Raw genomic sequence first — 22,852 nt, forward strand, 5'->3', positions numbered from 1 at the left:
CATTCACTACAACCATAGGGTTTCTCCCCTGTATGGGTTCTCTGATGTACCATAAGGTTTGATTTTGTATTAAAGGCCTTCTGACATTCACTACATTCAAAGGGTTTCTCTCCTGTATGAATTCTTTGATGTATAATGAGCTGTGATTTCAAACCAAAAGCCTTACCACATTCATTACAACCATAGGGTTTCTGTCCTGAATGAGTTCTCTGGTGTGAAACGAGCTGGTCTTTCCTACTGAATACTTTTCCACATTCGCAGCATTCATAGGGATTCTCACCTGTGTGGATTCTCTGATGTATAACAAGTTGTGAATTGAAACTGAAGGATTTCCCACATTCACTGCATTCATGAAGTTTCTCTCCTGTGTGAGTTCTCTGATGGACAGTGAGGTAGGACTTGCTGCTGAAGTCTTTCCCACATCCCTTACATTTGTAGGGTTTCTCTTCTACATGAGTTCGTTGATGCACTGCAAGGTATGACTTACTGCTGAAGGTCTTCCCACAAAAACTGCATTCAAAAGGCTTTCCTCCTATATACATTTGTTGGCATATGAGTTGTGACTTCTTGTTGACAGTTTTTCCACATTCATTACTTTCACCATATTTTATTCCAATAACAGTTTGCTCATGTTTAGAATGGTGGAATGATTCCCTATATGCACGAAACTCTTTAGAATTCTTTCCAGCATAATTACTATTGAAATCTATATTATATTTAAAATTCATTCCACGTGTGATATATTTATGAAGCTTTTGTCTTGAAGAAACATAATTTGTAGTAAGAAGACATAGTTTTCCAAATGTAGGACATTCATAGCCTTTTGCCACACTTTCCAGCTTGCCTTGATTTTCCTGATGCCATTCCGTATGATCATCAATTTCCCCGACTTTTTCTAGCAATGAAAATAGTTATACGTTAAAAATAACATGAACCTGGCATAGCATAAAATTACCTTAAAAATGCCATGTCAAGGGAGTATACTTTAAGTTTCATATATCGGATCTGAATATAAATAAAATCAAAGTATAGATGTACCAAAACTCCTGGCCGAGGAGAACAAACAAAACTAAAAATAAAGATATGCATAGAAAACTGACAATGATTAGAAATGGTTTTAAGTTTTAAAATGTTGGTAAAGAAAGCAAAATAGGCACAAGTAAAAATAAAAAAATATAAAGCAGTTGGAAGGGATCTCAGCATTATATTCTTTCAACAAAAAATTACTGAATACATATTATGTGCCAATCACGGCGCTGAACTCAGGAGAAACTCAGAAAACATTGCAAATCAGTCCTCCTGGGAATGAAGTTCTACTGCATACCAAAATACATGAAAATAAACGCACAAGGAAAATCAGCGTGATCTTTCACAACACTGAGGACAAGTGGCAGGTAGTAAAGTTTCCAGAGAAACCAAAACTGCTTCATATAAAGGATCAAAGTGAGAATGGCATCTAACTTTAATCTAATGACATTAGCATCATTAGAGGACAAAATGCAGAGCATTCGGGAGTAAAGTATAAATATTTTCTGAGGCACAGGTCTCAAATTTTACGTTACATGCACTCTTTCACAGGAGGCTACTCGAACAGGTGCTCCAGCAAAACAAACTAAGAAAAAAGATGACATAGAATAAATATGGAAAGTAAAATTTGAAAGGAGACTCCAGGATAAAACACTAGTACAGCCAGGGTACGAGGTAAACTAGGATCACGCTGGAGCACGTTGAAGGACAAGGGAGTGACATCATCAGGAAGAGACAGACAGAATCACTAATGTGGCTGAATGTGGCACAGGAATATTTAGACACGTGAAGAAAAGTCTGAGGTTAACGATAAATACACTAATGATAAGAACAGAGAAACCTCGGCAGGCAAATAAAACAACTCAAAAGAAAAAAATGATGTATGAACAAAAATTAGCCATTGCATATTTGCATGATTCACCTGTGAATAGAAATTACATAGTCATAAAGATGTAAGAACTGAAGACTGATCTAACCCAAATGAAATAACTTTTAGTAGGATGACTGGGGTATAAGAAGAGACAGTGTGCATATCATGGGGAGTGTGGAAGAAGGGGGAGTGAAAGAGAATTAAATCGTTACACTGTTATACTGAATAATGGCCATTGGGGAAAAAATCAAGGTGCAGTAGAATAAGCTGGTTATTTAGAAATATGGAAGTGAATAACATAAAAAAGAGCTAAAAGGGATGAAAGTGGTTTTACCTGGGGGGAATAGAACACTGAGAGGGGGCAGGCTGAACAGAACGTTGTTGAAGACAAAAGCCAAAAGCCAAAATTAGAAAGTAGAGAGGGTGGGTGCCTGGGTGGCTCAGTCATTAACCGTCTGCCTTCGGCTCAGGTCATGATCCCAGGGTCTTGGGATCAAGCCCCGCATTGGGCTCCCTGCTCAGCAAGAAGCCGGCTTCTCCCTCTCCCACTCCCTCTGCTTGTGTGCCCTCTCTCGCTGTCTCTCTCTGTCAAAAAATAAGTAAAATCTTAAAAAAAAAAAAAAAAAAAGAAAGTAGAGAGGGAACAAGACACAGGACTCAGTCCTCAGGCACAACGGCAAGTATTTGGAGGCTGACCAGGAGAGAATGGTTGAGCTAGATGTCCTAAAGTAATATGCTGACCAAGGCAACAAACAGGAAACAGCATTAAGAGAATATGGCAGCAAGTCAGGCTTGGAGATGGCAGATCAGAGGACCTTAATACCTCATTCCAGGTTTCCCTACCTCTCAAATCTCATCAGTCTTCATTTTGCACAGTCTCCAAATTGTATTTTCGCAAGTTGGGGAGTTACCTCCTCCTGGATGCACTGAGAAATGAATGCTGGGAACTTCTGACTATCATGATGACTTGGGAGGGAGTGTTACTGGCTATTCCATGGTTCTAAACTCAGAAATGTTTCCATCAAGAAGAAAATAGGCCAGAGAGTAATTAATCTTTGCCTGGGAATCAGATTTGCTCATGTGTTTGGCTAACAGTCTTATCCCTATAGACTGAAATTTCAGAGTTCATGGACACTAAATCTGTCCTAATCCTCTACCGTGTAACCCTTCTGTGGCTGGAACCGTAACCGTCCTACTTCCCCTGGTTAGCCACAGCTCTGACTTCTTGATTTCCTAGGAAACCTTAACACATTTTCTGTTGAGCATTCTCCTATGCAACAATAATGACAGATAATGATATTATGGTTGATATCTCAAGGGAAATTTCAAAGAATTCCAAAAATCAGGAAACAATACCAAAGCCAATGTATAGAAGACAGAATTTCCTAAGCTTAAATATTATTTAAACATGATTGAAGATGATTACTGGTTGTGGTTCTCAAGTAATCCCTGGAAACTCCACTTGCACCGAAAGAATTCAGATTCTAAAGCTACAGAATAGCATTCTCCCAAACAACCATCTTGAGTGTAGCTACAGAAGACAATGGTAAAGGGAATTATGCTGAGAGAGCAGAACCAAGGGCTCACTAGGCCCCTGCCACAGCAGGAAGTCCTGGCGCAAACTGCCCAACCAGGGTGTCAACGCACTGCAAACCAGACTTCTATGTGGCATTCACTGTGGCTGCTCTCCCAGAATGGGGGCTCCCGTTGTACCTACGCTGCATGTGTCTCTACCACTCTGTACTTGTCTGCTTGGTTGTACATGAATAACTTAGCTTTAACTGTATGTTACCAGATGTTACCTGGGAACAAGGATCCAAGACTTCCATTAATACAGTACAAGAAGGAAAATGGGTAGTGAAATATTTTTGAAGATGGATGGATTGGAAGAAGAGTATGACTAGAAGCTGCCTACCCAAAGAGGTGGATGAAGGCAGACAGTGCTGCCTACCCCACAATCCTTCTTCCCTTTCCCTGACTGGCAAAGCCTGACTTTTCCCCCAAACCCATCCTTAAGGCCATGTGCTTCACTCAGGGAAATGGGGACCCATCACCACTGCTACCTCTACCCCACCCCCAGAAGGTGAAGCATCATTTATCGGAGCCAACAGTGGTGGGCCCACTTCCCTTGCCAGAGTCTTATTCAGACAGGGGTATGTGATAAAAACCTAGTCCACTAAGCATGACAAGTTTGCTGAGACTTCCCGGAATAGGCTTTACCACCTGATAAAAAGAGCCATGGGGGAAAAGCAGTTTACTTATTCTACTGGCCAGTGGTATATCTGCAGGTGTTGGCTGGCACTGTAATAGCCACCTGATGACCACGAGGGGAGTGCACCTGAGGAAAATGGCAGGGTAGAGATGGACCTTTGGTGATTTACTGAATCAATCACTTAGTCAACACTACAGCTGCCCCAATTCAGGACGTTTTGTGATGTGTGGTAATAAATAACTTCTGTTTCATAGGTTGATTTGGGATTAATCAGAATTTACAGCTGAAACAATCCTAATGATACAAAGACTAACTGGATTCATTCTGCCATGCCTGTGACAGATTAACCATGTCAGGGAAACCTATCTGACAGCAATATCAAGATGAACAAAAGGAGTAAGATGCATACATTTGGTTAATAAATAGAATGATCAAGAAATGAGATACTGGCCTTGTTTTGGGTGGAAACTGGGAATATGGGGGCCTTAAAAGACTTCTTTTTAGGGAACCAAAATATTAACAGATTTCAGCAACACTAGTGAAGAAAATTGCATATAAAGGAGGTTTACGCTGACTCTCCAGTGCCAAGAGAAAGCTAGAAGCAGAGCAGAATTAATAAACAATCAGAAAGTTGAGAAGAAAGTATCATGTGGCTGTGGAGCAATGCGACAAACAATTCCAGTTTCTGAAAATGAGGCAAAGGAGTGGCACATGCAAGGAAGATGCCCAATGGACCAATCAAACTTGGTACCAAAGGCCAGATGAAAGAGGGATGGGCTATCAATTACCAAAAGAGAAAAAGAGCTTAAATCTTCAGAATAGATGTCTTTCAAAGGTTATAATATATAAGAAAAGTAGTGAATATGGAAAGTCCCTTTGGACTCAGAGGGAAGAACAAGAGAAGCCAGTAAAGCATGAAAAGAATAAGCACTTCATCGTGTAGTGTGTGAGTGGGTTCCGTGGGGTGGCCCATGAAGAAGGGGGAGGGGAGGGCTCAAGAGAGGATGACTGATATCCAGGGATGTGGGAATGCACTTAGAAGGGACAGTGATGACTTCTCCTAATAGATTCCAAGGAGAAGGAAGGATGTTGGGACTATGGTTGTTGACTATAAGTGTAAGAGATTTTAAAAATATAATTTAAAAAAAAGAAAGTAGAAGGAAGAGTGAAAGTCACATCAAGAGAGATAGAGAGAAAAAAGCCTGTTTAACTGCATAACAAAATGAGTCTACTCTCCTGGGAAAGTACACAGGAAACGGAGAATTCCAGAGAGGAAGAGATGAACTAAGACAGAATGGTTACGAATGAGACAAAAAGTACAAACATGAGGTGTATGTCACATCAGAATTCGCATCAATTCTGAATAAGGAAGAAAAGATCTAAATATCCTCATCACTCACCTGGATGGCCTTGACTTGGGATTTGGGCCTGCATCATCCACAGTTCTTCTTGTTCCAACTTGAAGATGATATCGGGTTTGCTGTCTTGATACCCTGTGAATGGCAAATCATAACCAACCTGGACCAAAACTACCTTGAACCCTGAAGAAGGGGGAAGAGTCAGTTTAGAGGCAGCACAATAAAGCTGCCCTTCTGCCCCATGGAAAAGTGAAGACCATTTTCAACTAGCATATTCTGATGCCAAAGGGAGACTAAGAAAATCTGGCCTTTAAATACAAATCCAAAATCACTAAGTATGTTGCAAAAGCCACCCAGCTTTCAGCCACCAAGAAGGGGAAGCCTGGAGATGACACACAGTCCTTTCGGGGAGGGAGCTCCTACCCAGGGACACCAGGTTGCTGTAGTTCTCCAACATCACACTCCTGTACAGGTGCTTCTGAGTGGGATCCAGCAGCTGCCACTCTTCCCAGGTAAAGTCCACAAACACATCCACGAATGACAATGGTCCCTGAAAGAGCACATTCCTATTCAATCTCAAACTCTTTACTGAGTTTCTGGGAAACAACAAGCTGCCTAGGATGTCCATTGTTTATATTCTACTTTGTGAGAAAAGCAAAAATTTATTGAAAACATTCCATCAATGTATATTAAATCAGTCAGCCTTTCACTCAACATATGAGAATACCAGGTGCCAGATACTCAGCAAGGTGCAGGTGATATAAACTTGAATGAAGGGACATCTGGGTAGCTTAGTCAGTTAAGTGTCCATCTCTTGATTTCGGCTCAGGTCATGATCTCAGGGTTCTGGGATCAAGCCCCATGTCGGGCTTCACACTCAGCGGGAGTCTGCTCAAGGATTCTCTCTCCCCCTCTCCTTCTGCCCCTGCCCCTGCTCGTGCACTCTCTCTGTCTCTCTCTCAAATAAATAAAATAAATCCTTAAGAGAAAACTTGAACAAAACACAATCCTGTCCAAAAGAAGTGTTCACCACTACACAGAAAAGCAAAGTTAAACATCTGTGAATGCAACTGGGAGTCAAAGAAGCTAAGACAAAAGAACATACAGAGTACAACAAGGGCACAAAGACGGAAGCAGCAATGCTATTCATTACAGATACATCTTTGACTGTTTAAACTATCCTAGGAACCACATGCACAGGGTAACCAAATGTCCCAGTGTACCCAGGACTAAAGGATTTCCCTAGACATGGGACCTTTGGTGCTAAAGGCAGGACAGCTATAGTCAAAAAGGAATGGTTGGTCATCCTACTTCTGCAACACTTCTTTACCTCCAGGTGCCAGGTATTCAAAAAGTGCAGGTGATATAAACAAGGATAAAAGACACTCCTGCCTGAGAGAAGCGTTTAGCATTGCAGAAGAAAGCAAAGTTTAAAACATGCAATTGCAACAGGAGGTTAAAGAAGCTAAGATGAACAAACATACAGAGTACAACAGGGGCACAAAGGAAGCTAGCAATGCCACTTGGAAGTGTCAGGCTGAATCTGTAAAAGGGTACTGCAGGGGCAGCCACTGTGAGAGAAGACATGTTAAAACTTATGTGGAATGAAAGCACAAAAGCTCTAAGTAGCAGCCAATTTGTGGGGCAAATGATCTGAATAAGAAGATACACAGATGGCAAATAATGATGCTCAACATCATATATTATTAAAGAATTGCAAATTAATAATAACACACCATCACACACTTATTAGAATGGCTAAGATTATAAAATAGTAATAACAACACCAAATCTCATGAAAGATGTGAATATAAACATCCAAGAAGCTCAACAGAATCCAACAAAGAGGGGCACCTGGGTGGCTCAGTCGGTTAAATGTCTGCCTCCAGCTCAGGTCATGATCCCAGGGTCCTGGGATCGAGCCCCACATCGGGCTCCCAGCTCAGTGGGGAGCCTGCTTCTCCCCCTCCCTACTGTGCTCTCTCTCAAATAAGTAAATAAAATCTTTAAAAAAAAAAAAGAATCCAACAAAGATGAACTCAAAGAAATCTACACCAAGACCTATTATAATCAAATTTTCTACAGACAAAAACAAAGAGAGGATCTTGAAAGCATCAGAGAAACAATTTGTCACACACAAGGAATCCTCAGTAAGGTTATAAGCAGATTTCTCATCAGAATCTTTGGTGGACTGAAGGCAATGGACCCATATATTCAAAGAGCTAAAGGAAACAAAATTGTCGACCAAAAATCCTCTATCTGTCAAAACTGTCCTTCAAAAGTAAGAGGGGAAATTAAGACATTCCCAGAAAAACAAATGGGAGTTTATTACCACTAGACTTGCCTGAAAGAAATGCTCAAGGGAGTCTTGCAGGTGAAATAAAAGGACACTATAAAATAATTCAAAGTTGTATGAAGAAAAAAAGATCTTAATAAAGGTAGATACATGTACAATGATAAAAGGTAATACTACTTTAACTCTGGTTTCTAACTCCACATTTTGTCTTCTACATAATTATAAGAGACTAATGCACTTAAAATAATTATTAGTTTGTGTTTAGGGGCACGCACTGTACAAAGATGTAATTTTGTGACATCAATAACCAAAAGGGGTGGGGACAGAGCTGTAGAGGAGCAGAATCTTTGTATAGTAACAAAGTTAAGCTGGTATAATTTCAAATAAGAATGCTATAACTTTAGGAAGTTAAACATAATCCCTATGATAACCACAAAGAAAATAGCTATATAATTTACACAAAAGGAAATGAGAAAGGAATTTAGATATTTAACTACAGAAAAAGAAATTAAACACAAAAGAAGACAGTAATGTAGGGACTGAGGGACAAAAAAAGCTATAAGGTATATAGAATTCAAACAGAATGAAAGAAATAAGTCCCTCCTTATCAGTAATTACTTAAAGTGTAAATTGATTAAACTCTCTAATCAAATAGAGAGATTGGCAGAATGTCTTAAAAACCATGGCCCAACTATAAAATGTCTAAAAGAGACTCACTTTAGATCCAAAGATAAAAATAGATGGAAAGTGAAAGAATGGATAAAGATATTCCATCCAAATAGTAACCAAAAGACAGCAGGGAGGGTAATACCAGTATCAGACACAACAGACTTCAAATCAAAAAAGGTTATAAGAGGGGCGCCTGGGTGGCTGTCGTTAAGCGTCTGCCTTCAGCTCAGGTCATGATCCCAGGGTCCTGGGATCAAGCCCTGCATCGAGCTCCTTGCTCAGCAGAAAGCCTGCTTCTCCCTCTCCCACTCCTCCTGCTTGTGTTCCCTCTCTCGCTGGGGCTCTGTCAAATAAATAAATAAAATCTTAAAGAAAAAAAAAGAAAAAAGGTTATGGGGGGGCGTCTGGGTGGCTCAGTCGTTAAGCGTCTACCTTTGGCTTGGGTCATGGTCTCAGGGTCCTGGGATTGAGTCCCACATCGGGCTCCCTGCTCAGCAGAGAGCCTGCTTCTCCCTCTCCCTCTGCTTGTGCTCTCTCTGTGTCTCTCTCTCTCTCTCTGTGTCAAATAAATAAATAAAATCTTAAAAAAAAAGTTTATAAGAGGGGGTGCCTGGGTGGCTCAGTTGGTTAAGCGTCTGCCTTCAGCTCAGGTCATGATCCCGGAGTCCCAGAATTAAGCCCTACATCAGGCTCTCTGCTCAGCAGGGAGTCTGCTTCTCCCTCTTCCCCTCACTCCATTCATGTTCTCTCTCTCACGCTCTCTCAAATAAATAAAATCTTTAAAAAAAAAAGGTTATAAGAGACCAAAAGGAAAATTATATATTATTAAAGGTTCAATACCACAAGAAGATATAACAATTATAAAGTTATACATGTAATAACAGGTCACTGAATTAAATGAAGGAAAAACTGACATAATTGAAGGGAGAAAGTTTTATAATGATAATTGGAAATGTCAATATCCCACTCTCAATAATGAATAGAACAACTAGACAGAAGATAAGTAAAAAAACAAAATACTTAAACAAAGCAACTATAACAGACGTATGCTAAATATTCTACCCAACAAGAGCATACATACACTTTTCAAGTACACATGGAACATTGTACAGGATAGACTATGTGTTAGCCCACAAATTAAGTCCCAATAGATCTTAAAAGATGAAGATCAGGGCACCTATGTGGCTCAGTCGATTAAGCATCTGACTCTTGATTTTGGCTTAGATCATGATCTCAGGGTTGTGTGACTGAGCCCTGTGTTGGGTCCGTGCTGGGCATGGAGCTTGCTTAACGTTCTCTCTCCCACTTCCTCTGCCCCTCCCCTACCACTCACGTGTGCTCACTCTCTCTCTTAAAAAAAAAGATAAAGATCATAAAAAGTATTTTCTCTGACCACACAGGATAAAGTTAGAAATCAATAACAGAAGGAAAAAAACTGAAAATTCACAAATTCGGGGAAATTAAACAACACATCTTAACCAATGGATCAAAGAAGAAATCAAAAGGTAAATTAGTAAATACTTATACATGAATGAAAACAAAACACAACATACCAAAATTCACAGGATGGAACAAAAGCAGTGTTGAGGGGAAAATTTACTAGATGGATAAACAGTACACTAGAGGAAGCAAAAGAATAGATCAATGATCCAGAGGACAGAGTAATGTAAATCAATCAAGCTGAAGAGAAGAGAGAAAAAAAGAATAATGAAAAATGAAAAAAGACTTAGGGAACTCAGCAACACCATCAAGACTAGTAACATTTGCATTATATGGACCCCAGAAGGAGAACAGAGAGAAACGGGGGCAGAAAATTTATTTGAAGAAATAACAGCTGCAAATTTCCTGAATCTGGAGAAAGGAACAGAAATCCAGATCCAGGAGGCACAGAGAGCCCCCAACAAAATCAACCCAAGGAGGTCCACACCAAGACACATAGTAATTAAAATGGCAAAAAAAGTAGTGGTAAAGAGAGAATTTTAAAGCAGCAAGAGAAAAGAAAGCAGTTACATACAAGGGAAACCCATTAGGCTATCTGCTGATTTTTCAGCAGAAACTTTGCAGACCAGAAGAGAGTGCCATGATATATTCAAAGAGCTGAAAGAAAAAAACCTGCAGCCAAGACTACTCTATCCAGCAAGGCTATCATTCAGAAAAGGAAAGATAAAGAGTTTTCCAAACAAAGGAATTCATGACCACTAAACCAGCCCTACAAGAAATATTAAAAGGGACACTCTGAGTGGAAAAGAAAAGACCTAAGTAGGAGTAAGAAAAGTAGGAAGCACAAAAGCAGTAAAAATAAGTATCTCTATAAAAATCAGTCAAGAGACTCACAAAATAAAAGGATGTAAAGTATGACACCACATACCTAAAATGTGTGGACAGCGGGGAGGGAAGAATGGGTTCAAACTTAAGCAACCATCAACTTAATACAGACTGCCATATGCATAAGATGTTATACTCACACCTAATGGTAACCACAAATCAAAAACCACTAATACAAAAAAAAATAAAGAGAAAGGAATCCAAGTATATCACTAAAGAAAGCCAATAAACCATGAAAGAAGAGAGCAAGAGAAGAAAGGAACAGAAAAGAACTGCAAAACAACCATAAAATAAGTAACAAATGATGATAAGTACAAGCCTATCAATAATTACTTTCAGTGTAAACAGACTAAACATTTGAATCAAAAGACATAGGGTGACGGAATGGATAAAAAAGCAAGACCCATCTATATGCTCATTTTTGACCTAAAGACACAGATTGAAAGTGAAGGGATGGAAAAGCATTTCTCATGCAAATGGATGTGAAAAGGCCAGGGTAACAATACTTATATCAGACAAAATAGATTTTAAAACAAAGATAAGACAAAATAAGAGAAAAAGAAGGACCGTATATAACCATAAAGGGAACAACCCAACAAGAAGATATAACAATTGTAAATATTTATGCATACAGCAGAGCAGCACCGAAATACATAAGGCAGCTAATAACAAACACAAGGAAGTCATCAATAGTAATACAATAATAGTAGGGGACTTTAACACCCTACTTATATCAACAGATTATCCAACAGAAAAATCAACAAAGAAACAATGGCTTTGAATGACACATTGGACCACATGGATCTAACAGATACATTCAGAACATTCCATCATAAAATAGGAGAATACACATTCCTTTCAAATATACACGGAACATTCTCCATGATAGATCACATATTAGGCCACAAAACAAATCTCAACAAATTCAAAAAGATCAAAGTCATACCACGCATCTTTTCTTTCTTTTTTTTTGAGAGAAAGAGCACAAGACAGTGCATGAACAGGGAGGGGCAGAGGAAGAGAGAGAGTCTTAAACAGGCTCCACACCCAGTACGCGGAGTCTGATGCAGAGCTCAATCTCAGGACCCTGAGATCACGACCTGAGCCAAAATCAAGAGTTGGATGCTCAAATGACTGAGCCACCCAGGTGCCCCTATCAAGCATCTTTTCTGACCATAATGCTATGAAACTAAAAATCAACCACAAGAAAAAATCTGGAAAAAACACAAATACATGGAGGAAAAAATACATGGAGAAAAAAATACATGGAGAAAAACAAAAATAAAAACACAATGGTCCAAAATCTTTGGGATGTACCAACGCTGTTCTAACAGGGAAGTTTATAGCAATACAGGCCCTCAAGAAGCAAGAAAAATCTCAAATAAACCACCAAAACTTACACAGAACAGAACTAGAAAAAGAAGAACAAACAAAATCCAAAACCAGTAGAAGGAAGAAAATACTATAGATTAGAGCAGAAATAAATGAAACAGAAACTAAAAGAGAGAGAGGACTCAAATAAAATCAGAAAAGAAAGAGGAAAAATAATAACCAACACCACAGAAATACAAAGGATTGTAAGAGAATATTATGAAAGATTATATGCCAACAAATTGGATAACCTAGAAGAAATGGATAAATTCCTAGAGACATATAATCTCCCAAAATTGAATCAGGAAGAAATAGAAAATTTGAACAGACTGATTACCAGCGATGACATTGAATTAGTAATCAAAAAACTCCCAACAAACAAAAGTCAAATATCATTCTCAATGGTCAAAGACTGAAAGCTTTTCCTCTAAGATAAGGAACACGGCAAGAATGCCTGCTTTCACCACTTCTATTCAACACAGTACTGAAAGTTCTAGCCAGAGCCATTTGGCAAGGAAAAGAAATAAGTCTTTCAAATTGGAAAGGAAGAAGTAAAATTATCTCTGTTCACAGATGATATGATCCTATATGTAGAAAACTTTAAAGATTACACATACACACACACAAATGAATTCAGCAAAGTAGCAGCATACAATGTCAAAAATCAGTTGCATTTCTATACATGAACAATGATTAATCTGAAAAGCAAACTATGAAAACAATTCCATTTATAATAGCATCAAACAGAATAAATGCTTATCCAAGGAGGTAAATGAGTTATAGAACGAAAACCAGAAAACTTTGCTGAAAGAAACTTAAAAAGACATAAATAAATGGAAACATATTATATGTTCATGGATTGGAAGGCCTATCATTAAGATGCCAATACTACTCACAGTGATTTACATATTCAATATAATCCCTGTCAAAATCCCACTGATACTTTTTTTGCAGAAACAGAAAAGCCCATCCTAAAATTCATATGGAATCCCAAGGGACCCTGAATAACCAAAACAATATAGAAAAAGAACAAAGCTGAAGGACTCACATTTCCTTATTTCAACACTTAGTACAGAGCTACAGTAATTACAGCAAAGTAGTATTGGCACAAAGATTAACATACAGATCAATGGAATAGAATAGAGAGTCCATAAATAAACCCTTGCATATATGGTCAAATGATTTTTGACAATGGTGTCAATACCACATGATGGGGAAAGGAAGATTGTCTCAAATGCTGCTAGGACAACTCGATATCCACAAAAAGAATGAAGTTGGATCCTTACCTAACATCATATATAAAAACTTACTCTAAAATCTTAGCAAAGTTTTTTTATAGCTACCCACAAGCTCTTCCATAATTAATATGGAAAGGCAGAGAAAAAAAAATAGCCAAAACAATTCTGAAGAACAAAGGCAAAGTATTCCCAGTAGCCCATTTTAAGACTTCCTATAAAATCAAGACAGTGTGATGCTGGTGAAAGATCAGACACAAGATGAATGAAACAGAAAACAAAGCCTAGAAATAGACCCATACAAACATTGTCTCCTGATTTTTTTTTTTTTTAAACAAAGACATAAAGGCAATTCAATGTAGAAAGGAAAATCTTTTCAACAAATGGTGCAGGAACACTTGCACATCCATAGACATAAAAAATAAACCTCAAGGGCGCCTGGGTGGCTCAGTTGGTTAAGCATCTGCCTTTGGCTCAGGTCATGATCTCAGGGTCCTTGCTCAGCGGGGAGCCTGCTTCTCCTTCTCCCTCTGCCTGCCACTCCCCCTACTTGTGCTCTCTCTCTCTCTGTCAAATAAATAAAATCTTTAAAAAAAAATTAAAAAAAAAAAAAAACCTCAACACATAACCCAACCCTCTACAAAATTTAACTAAAAATGGATCATAGACTTAAATGTAAAAGCTAAAACTATAAAAGTCTAGAGAAATACAAGAGAATATTTCTGTACTTTGGTTTGGGCAATGAGATTTTATTTTTATTTGTTCATTTTATTCAGTAGGCTTCAGGTCCAGTGTGGGGTTTGAATTCATGACCCAGAGCCAGCCAGGTACCCAAGCAATGAGATTTTAGATATGACATCTAAAACTCAATCCATTCTAAAAAAATAAAATTGAGAAAATGGAATTTATCAGTCAGTGTTACAAAAATGAAAAGACAAGCCAGAGACTGGGAGAAAACATTTACACATCACTTTTCTGATGAAGGACTTGAATCTCGAATATGTAAAGAACTCTTAAAAATCAATGGCAAGAAAACAACCCAATTAAAAATTGGGGAAACGATCAGACACAGAACAGATACTTCACCAAAGATATTCAGAGAGCAAAACATAAAAGATACTCAATAATACTAGCTATAGGGAAATGCAATTTAAAACCACAATGAGGGCGCCTGCGTGGCTCAGATGGTTAAGCGTCTGCCTTCGGCTCAGGTCATGATCCCAGGGTCCTGGGATCGAGTCCCACATCGGGCTCCTTGCTCAGCAGGGAGTCTGCTTCTCCCTCTCCCTCTGCCTCTCCCCCTGCTTGTTCTCTCTCTGTCTCTCTCGCAAATGAATAAATAAAATCTTTAAAAAAAAAAAAAAAAAACCACAATGAAATACCACTTCACATGTATTAGTATGGCAAAATTTTTACAAACCTAACAATACCAAGCAATGGCCAGGATGAGGAGCAACAGGAACTCTCATTCACTGCTGGTAAGAGTGCAAAACTGCACAGCCAATTCGGAAGACAGTTTTTTACAAAGATAAATACATTGTTACCATACAATCCAGCAATCATGCTCCTAGGTATTTACCCAACTGATGGGAAAACTCATGTCTACACAAAAACCCATAGATGAATGTTGACAGCATTTGTAATCACCAAAAACTGGAAGCATCTGAATATCAAGACTTACTATAAATATAGTGTGATACTGGCCCAAGAACAGAAAAGTGGACCAAGTGTAGAGAGCAAGATGGACTCACTCGTATCAAATGGTAATGCAAGCAGCCAAGGGTGTTGCTGTTAAGACCAGGTATCATGGAAACCAGCAACCAGAACTGAAAACCAGCAGAAGAAGAGGCCAGCAGAGGTCCAAGACTGATTAAACTCCTTTAAAGATTCATATATTGAGAGAGAGAGAGAGAACACGGGGTGGGGTAGGGGGAGGCAGAGGGAGGGAGAGAGAATCTTAAGCAGACTCCCCGCTGAATATGGAGCCTGACGCAGGGCTCGATCCCACGACCCTGAGATCCTGACCTGAGCCAAACCCAAGAGTCGGACACTTAACCCGCTGAGCCCCCCAGGCGCCCCGATTGAACTCCTTTAACAAGGGAAGATCTTGCAGCACACTGTCTCATTCGTGTCTGAGTGTATCAGAAAGGGAACTGCTGCGGCCGCAGGCTCAGCCAGCTGATCTCTGAGCAGAACAGGTTCTCCACAGCTTGAACGCAGTCAGGAGCATGTGGCAAGAGTGACCTGGACTGGACCGGGTCCTCGTCTCAACTGGGCACTCACACACAGACTTTGTGTTTGGTTCGTTCACTTCTTACCCCTTGCTGTATCTTGTTTGTTGTGTGACTCTGTACTATGCTTTGCTCTGTTAAATGAGATGTCATTGAGTTTGAAATCCTGAACCTGCTTCACAATTATGTTAGCCTTGTTTTATAACTGAATAAAGGTGACACAACCCGTGTGCACCTTCATAGTGTGCTCATGACACCAATGGAACAGAATGAAGAGTTAGGAAACCAAACCATACTTATGGACACCTGACACATGACAAAGGTGGCACTGCAGAGCCAGAGGTTGGAATCAATCACTTCACTGGGACTGGGACAATTGGATAGCTCTGTGAAAAAAATAAATCTTTGACTCCCATCCACACCAAACATAAAAATTCATTCTAGATATATTATAAATCTAAATGTGAAAGGTAAAATAATAACAAAGAAAAATGTCTTCATGAGCTTCAGATAAGAAAAAAGTACTTAAATTGGACACAAAAAAGCACAAGCAATAAAAAAATTTATGAATCAGAATAAGTTAAAATCAATTATCTGTTCATCAAAAGACAGCATTAACAGAATGAAAAGGGAAGCAAAAAAAATACTGAACAAGAGTTAATGCTACTCATACTGAAATATTTAGAGGAGGCATGATGATATCTGAAATATATTAAGAAATGCACCAAAAATAAGATGGGTTAACGGATGCATAGAGAGAGAGACAAGGACAGATAATGTGATAAAGCAAGTATAGTAAAATGTTAATGGTAAATTCTGGGTGATGGGTACACAGAGGTTTGCTAAAATCCTTTCAACTTTGCCCTCTGTTTGAAAATTTTTATAACACAATATTGAAGGCAGAAGAAGCACCCCAGGTAAAATTTGAATATGGATTTGGTATCAAGATAGTTTTAAACTTTCATGTGCATGAATCACTGAATCTTGTTAAAATGAAGAGTCAATTATAACAGGATTGAGGTGGGACATGATATTCTGCATTTCTAACAAGCTTCCAGAACATAAAAAAATTCATTTAAACCAGTAAGAAAAAAGACAGAAAAACCAAAGGTAACAAAATGTCAAATAAACATGACAAAAAGTACTCATCCTCTTTAGCCAGGAAAATGCAAATTAAACCCATGAAGAGACACCACCATACCACCGCCAGAATGGCTCAAATTCAAAAGACTAACAATAGAAATTGTTGGCCAAGAATGTGAAGTAAGTGGAACATTCAAACACTGCTCTCCTAGCATGAGCTGGTAAATATAAGAGCACCGGTGTTTAATGAAACAAAGTGCTTACTGAAAAATATAAACAATATAGTAAGATACATGTGCCACACCTGGGTGGCTCAGTTGGTTAAGTGTCTGCCTTTGGCTCAGGTCAGTCCTGGGATCAAGCCCTGCATCAGGTTCCCTGCTCAGCAGGGAGTCTGCTTCTCCCTCTGCTGCTCCCCCTGCTCATGCTCTATCTCTGACAAATAAATATATAAAATCTTAAAAAAAATACATGTGCCACACCATTAACATAAATTAAAAATACATACACAGCAAAAATACATATTTTGTGAACACATATAAACAAAAGAAATCCATAAAGAACAAAGTAATTTTGGGGGGGTGGGGAAGGAGACTGAAATTGAGTATGGGGAAATCAAAAAATATGTAATAAAGATAGACAAGGACCTTACACAAACCACTGATGATAAACAGACTATGAACTGAAAAGTGATTAACTTAACCCTAAGGATCTCCATCCCTCTCCCCACAAAAAAAAAAAAAGAGAGAGAGAGAGAGAGAGAGAGAGAAGTACTGAAGAAAAGAAGCAGGAATAAATAAGCAAACAACTCACCCGAGACTGGGTGGTTTTTGGCTGCTCCTGGGAAATAAACAGCCACTCTAGAACCTGCTCTGTCCTGTGATTCTTGTGTCTTTGCCAGGGTCCTCCAGGGAGAAGCCTGTGGTCAGGAGTCCCTTGACCCAGGATGGATTCCTGACCTTGCAGCTCTCTGGCTCTGTTGCATGAATTCTCTTGTTCCTGGAGAGGTGGAACCTGTGGACACAAGAGCAAATTCGCTTTAATGACCAGCATTCTGCTGGGCCCCAACCTCATCTCTTCTGCTGGTGAACACACTCACAGGAGACCAGGCTGGATGTTCTGCACGCTGTGTTCAGTGTCGCTGTGGGGCAGAACCCAGCGCAATGATGACAGTCCCCTCCCCACACTCTGCACAGGCACCCAGGAGTCCTGAAGTTGCAGCAGCCACCCTAAGAGTTGAACAACTTCAGGCAGTCATTTAAATAACACAATGCCAGATGCTAGAGAGCAACAACTCTTAGGCTGGGCGTATACAAGCCGAAGATTTCAAATGAGCCAGAATGAGTTAGAACTTCTTCCCTCACTATTTAGATGTCCATCAACAATTCACTTACTCTCTCTCACAGAGTCTTACTTTTTGCTGTGGTGAACACTGGGAGTAGGGTGGCATCAGGTAGCAGTGCAGTTTTTTAACCTTCCAAGAACTCCCAATGAATGCAAATGAGAACAATCACAATGGTACAAGAAACAGCCCATAGACATCAACACCAAACCAACACAGTCTAGGTTACAGGGTCTCTTTACAAACATCAAGATATATGTAGAGGTGACCCAAGAGCAGAGGACAGATCCCAGGAGAGAAGAGTGAGCAATGAGGGAAGATTCTGACAGGCCACACACTGCAGATCCCCAAAGTCACCAAAAATGTGTGCCCCCAATGGGAGAACAATCCCAAAGTCACTAAGTGACCTGACAGCACTGTGGCTACCTAACAACATGGGAATTTGAAAAATAACTAGAGGGGCGCCTGGGTGGCTCAGTTGGTTAAGCGACTGCCTTCGGCTCAGGTCATGATCCTGGAGTCCCGGGATCGAGTCCCACATCGGGCTCCCTGCTCGGCGGGGAGTCTGCTTCTCCCTCTGATCCTCCCCCTCTCATGCTTTCTGTCTCCCATTCTCTCTCAGATAAATAAATAAAATCTTTAAAAAAAAAAAAAAAAAGAAAAAGAAAAATAACTAGAAAACAGTCCTTTCCAGACACATAGATCTTTTCTCTGAGGGAAAAGTGCTAAAGATAGTGCCCAAATTGCTCAACACAGAAGATTAAGGTAGTGAGAGGAATGAGAGAGAGATAGAGACAGAGGAGGGGAGGGGAGGGGAAAAGAGGAAAGAGGGGAGGAGGGAAGAATAGAGGAGAGATCCAGACACCTAGAGGGAAAGGACAGAGAAGGGAGAAAGGCTACTAGACAGTAAGAGGGAAGCATTCAGCTCTTATTCCAGAAATTAACAACAAAATATGTAAATGTGAGAGAAATACATTAAGAAGACAAGGCATGTTGAACTCTAGGAAGCACAGGGCTAGAGGCAGAAAAAACAGCTTCCTGACAAGGCTTAGCACTTAGGTATGAGTTTGTTTCCATCTCCAAAAGAATCACTGAGAAGATGAACTAGGAACAGTAAAAATGGTGACTTCTGCAGGAGGGAAAGGACAGGACAGAAGGGATGGAAGCAAGTCATTTTCTACTTTTGAATCATGTGTAAATATCTTACATAATCAAAAAGAGGGAGGGCAATCCCTAAGGTTGCAAATAAGTGTCAGCAAATATATATGTTTATCAAATTGGAAACAAAACTACAAGAGAATAATTTTTCTAACTGATCTTTAGATAAAATGAGGTACAAAGACATACTGAACTTCATTCAGTATCCTTGTAAGTGAAAACAAATTACAATTTTAAAACCATTTTATGTACACTGTAGGATATGACAGTTATATTACTATTATTAAGAACCAAGATATCTGAATTTAACAGATATATTCATAACATTCTATCATAAAACAGCAGAATATACATTCTTTTCGAATATACATGGAGCATTCTCCAGAACAGATCACATATTAGGCCATAAAACAAATCTCAACAAATTAAAAAAGACTAAAGTCATTCCATGCATCTTTTCTGACCACAATGCTATGAAACTAAAAAATCAACCACAAGAAAAAAAATCTGGAAAAAACACAAACATATGGAGGTTAAATAACATACTACCAAACAATGAATATGTCATCCAAGAAACCAAAGAGAAAATCAAGAAAATACACGGGGAAAAATGAAAATGAAAACACAACAGTCCAAAATCTCTGGGATGTTTTAAGAGGGAAGTTCAAAACAATACAGGCCCACTTCAAGAAACAAGAAAAATCTCAAACAACCAATCATAAATCTAAAGGAACTAGAAAAAGAACAAACAAAACCCAAAACCAGTAGAAGGAAGGAAATAATAAAGATTATAGCTGAAATAAATGAAACAGAAACTAAAACAAACAAACAATAGAACAGATCAATGAAACCAGAAGCTGGTTCTTTGAAAAGATCAACAAAATTGATAAGCTTTTAGCTAGACTCATCAAGAGACAGAAAGAGAGAGAAGACTCAAATAAAATTAGAAAAGAAAGGAGAATAACTAATACCACAGAAATACAAAGGATTATAAGAGAATATTATGAAACATTATATGCCAACAAACTGGACAACCTAAAAGAAATGGATAAAATCCTAGAGACCTATAACCTCCTAAAACTGAATCAGGAAGAAATAGAGAATTTGAACAGATTGATTACCAGTGATGACATTGAATGAGTAATCAAAAAACTCCCAACAAACAGAAGTCCAGGACCAGACAGCTTCATAGGTAAGTTCTACCAAACATTTAAAGAAGAGTTAATATCTATTCTTCTCAAACTATTCCAAAAAATAGAAGGAAAACTTCCAAATTCATTCTATGAGGTCTGCATTACCCTGATTCCAAAACCAAATAAAGACACTACAAAAAACAAGAACTACAGGTCAGTATTTCTGATGAACACAGATGTAAAAATCCTCAAAAAAATATCAGCAAATCAAATCCAACAACATGTTAAAAAAATCATTCACTATGATCAAGTGGGATTTATTCCTGGGTTGCAAGGGTGGTTCAATATTCACAAAGCAATCATCAATCAACATGATAGATCACATCAACAACAGAAAGAATAAAAACCATATGATATTTCCATAGATGCAGAAAAAGCATTTCACAGAGTATAACATACATTCATAATAAAAAACCATCCACAAAGTAGGTTTAGAGGGAACATACCTCAACATAATAAAGCCATATATGAAAAACCCATAGCTAATATCATACTCAATGGTGAAAAACTGAAAGCTTTCCCCCTAAGATCAGCAACAAGACAAGGATGCCCACCCTCACCACTTTTATTCAACAAAGTACTCAAAGTCCTACCCACAGCAATCAGGCAAGAAAAAGGAATAAAAGGCATCCAGATTGGTAAGAAAAATGTAAAACTTTCACTATTTGCAGATGACATGATACAATATATAGAAAACCCTAAAGACTCCACCAAAAAACTACTAGAACTGGGGTGCTTGGGTGGCTCAGTCGTTAAGCGTCTGCCTTCAGCTCAGGTCATGATCCCAGGGCCCTGGGATCGAGCCCCGCATTGGGCTCCCTGCTCAGCGGGAAGACTGCTTCTCCCTCTCCCACTCCCCCTGCTTGTGTTCACTCTCTCACTGTATCTCTCTCTGTCAAATAAATAAATAAATAAAATCTTTAAAAAAAAAAAAAACTACTAGAACTGATAAATGAATTCTGTTAAGGTTGCAGGATACAAAATCAATGTACAGAAATCCGTTGCATTTCTACACACTAATAATAAAGCAGCAGAAAGAGATATTAAGAAAACAGTCCCATTTACAATTGTACCAAAAATAATAATACCTAGGAAAAAACTTAACAAAGAAGGTGAAAGACTTGTACTCTGTAAGCTATAAAACACTGATGAAAGAAATTGAAGATGACACAAATGAAAAAGTATTCCATGCTCATGGATTGGAAGAACAAATGGTGTTAAAATGTCCATACTACCCAAAACAATCTACAGATTTAATGCAATCCCAATCAACATACCAACAGCATTTTTCACAGACCTAGAACAAATAATCCTACAATTTCTATGGAACTACAAAAGACTCCAAATAGCCAAACAGTCTTGAAAAAGAAAAACAAAGCAGGAAGTATCACAATTCCAGATTTCAAGTTATACTACAAAGCTGTAGTAATCAAAATGGTGTGGTACTGGCCCAAAAACAGACATATACATCAACAGGAAAGTCAGAAAGCTGCCCCCAAAAAACAAGATTATATGGTCAATTAATCTTTGACAAAAGAGGCAAGAATATGCAATGGGAAAAAGACACTCTCTTCAACAAATGCTGTTGGGAAAACTGGACAGCAACATGCAAAAGAATGAAACTGGACCACTTTCTTACACCATACACAAAAATAAACTCAAAATGGATGAAAGACCTAAATGTGAGACCTGAAATCATAAAAATTCTAGAAGAGAACACAGGCAGTAATTTCTCTAACATCAGCCATAGCAACATTTTTCTAATATGTCTCTCGAAGCAAGGAAAACAAAAGCAAAAATAAACTACTGGGACTTCATCAAAATAAAAAGCTTCTGCACAGCGAAGGAAACAATCACCAAAATAAAAGACAACCTATGGAATGGGACAAGATATTTGCAAATGATATATCCAGTAAAGAGTTAGTACCCAAAAGAACTGATACAACACCCAAAAAACAAATAATTCAATTAAAAAATGGGCAGAAGACATGAAGACATTTTTCCAAAGTAGACATGTGGATGGCCAACAGACACATGAAAACATGTTCAATAGTGCTCATCAGCAGGGAAATGAAAATCAAAACTACAATGAGGTACCACCTCACACCTGTCACAATGGCTAAAATCAACACAAGAAACAAAAGGTGCTCAGAGGATATGGAGAAAGGGGAACCCTCATGCACTGTTGGTGGGAATACAAACTGCTGCATCCACTCTAGAAAACAGTATGGAGGTTCCTCAAAAATGAAAAATAGAATTACCCTATGATGCGGTAATTACACTACTAGGTATCTACCCAAAGAATACAAAAACATTAATTTGAAAGGATACATGCACCCCTAAGTTTATAGCAGCATTATCCACAATAGTCAAATTATGGAAACAGCCCCAGTGTCCATCAATGGATGAATGGATAAAGAAAATGTGGTGTGTACACACACACACACACACACACACACACACACACAGGAATATTAATCAG

General features: G+C 38.7%; 1 protein-coding gene across 1 annotated transcript; it reads right to left on the bottom strand.

The window, feature by feature from the left end:
* Positions 1-5: 5 nt before the first annotated feature.
* Positions 6-18,445, bottom strand: LOC116629251 (zinc finger protein 268-like; the record flags this gene model as incomplete). The annotated part of the gene is made up of 4 exons (XM_032399548.1): positions 17,491-18,445; positions 5,891-6,017; positions 5,510-5,602; positions 6-895 (listed from the first exon to the last, which is right to left on the bottom strand). Coding segments are annotated over exons 1-4 (1,371 nt in total), but the record flags the coding sequence as incomplete, so codon positions are not given.
* Between the last annotated feature and the right edge of the window lie 4,407 nt (positions 18,446-22,852).

This window comes from Phoca vitulina, unplaced genomic scaffold (assembly GCF_004348235.1).
Source record: "Phoca vitulina isolate PV1807 unplaced genomic scaffold, GSC_HSeal_1.0 scaffold465, whole genome shotgun sequence".
Classification (NCBI taxonomy): Eukaryota; Metazoa; Chordata; class Mammalia; order Carnivora; family Phocidae; genus Phoca; species Phoca vitulina.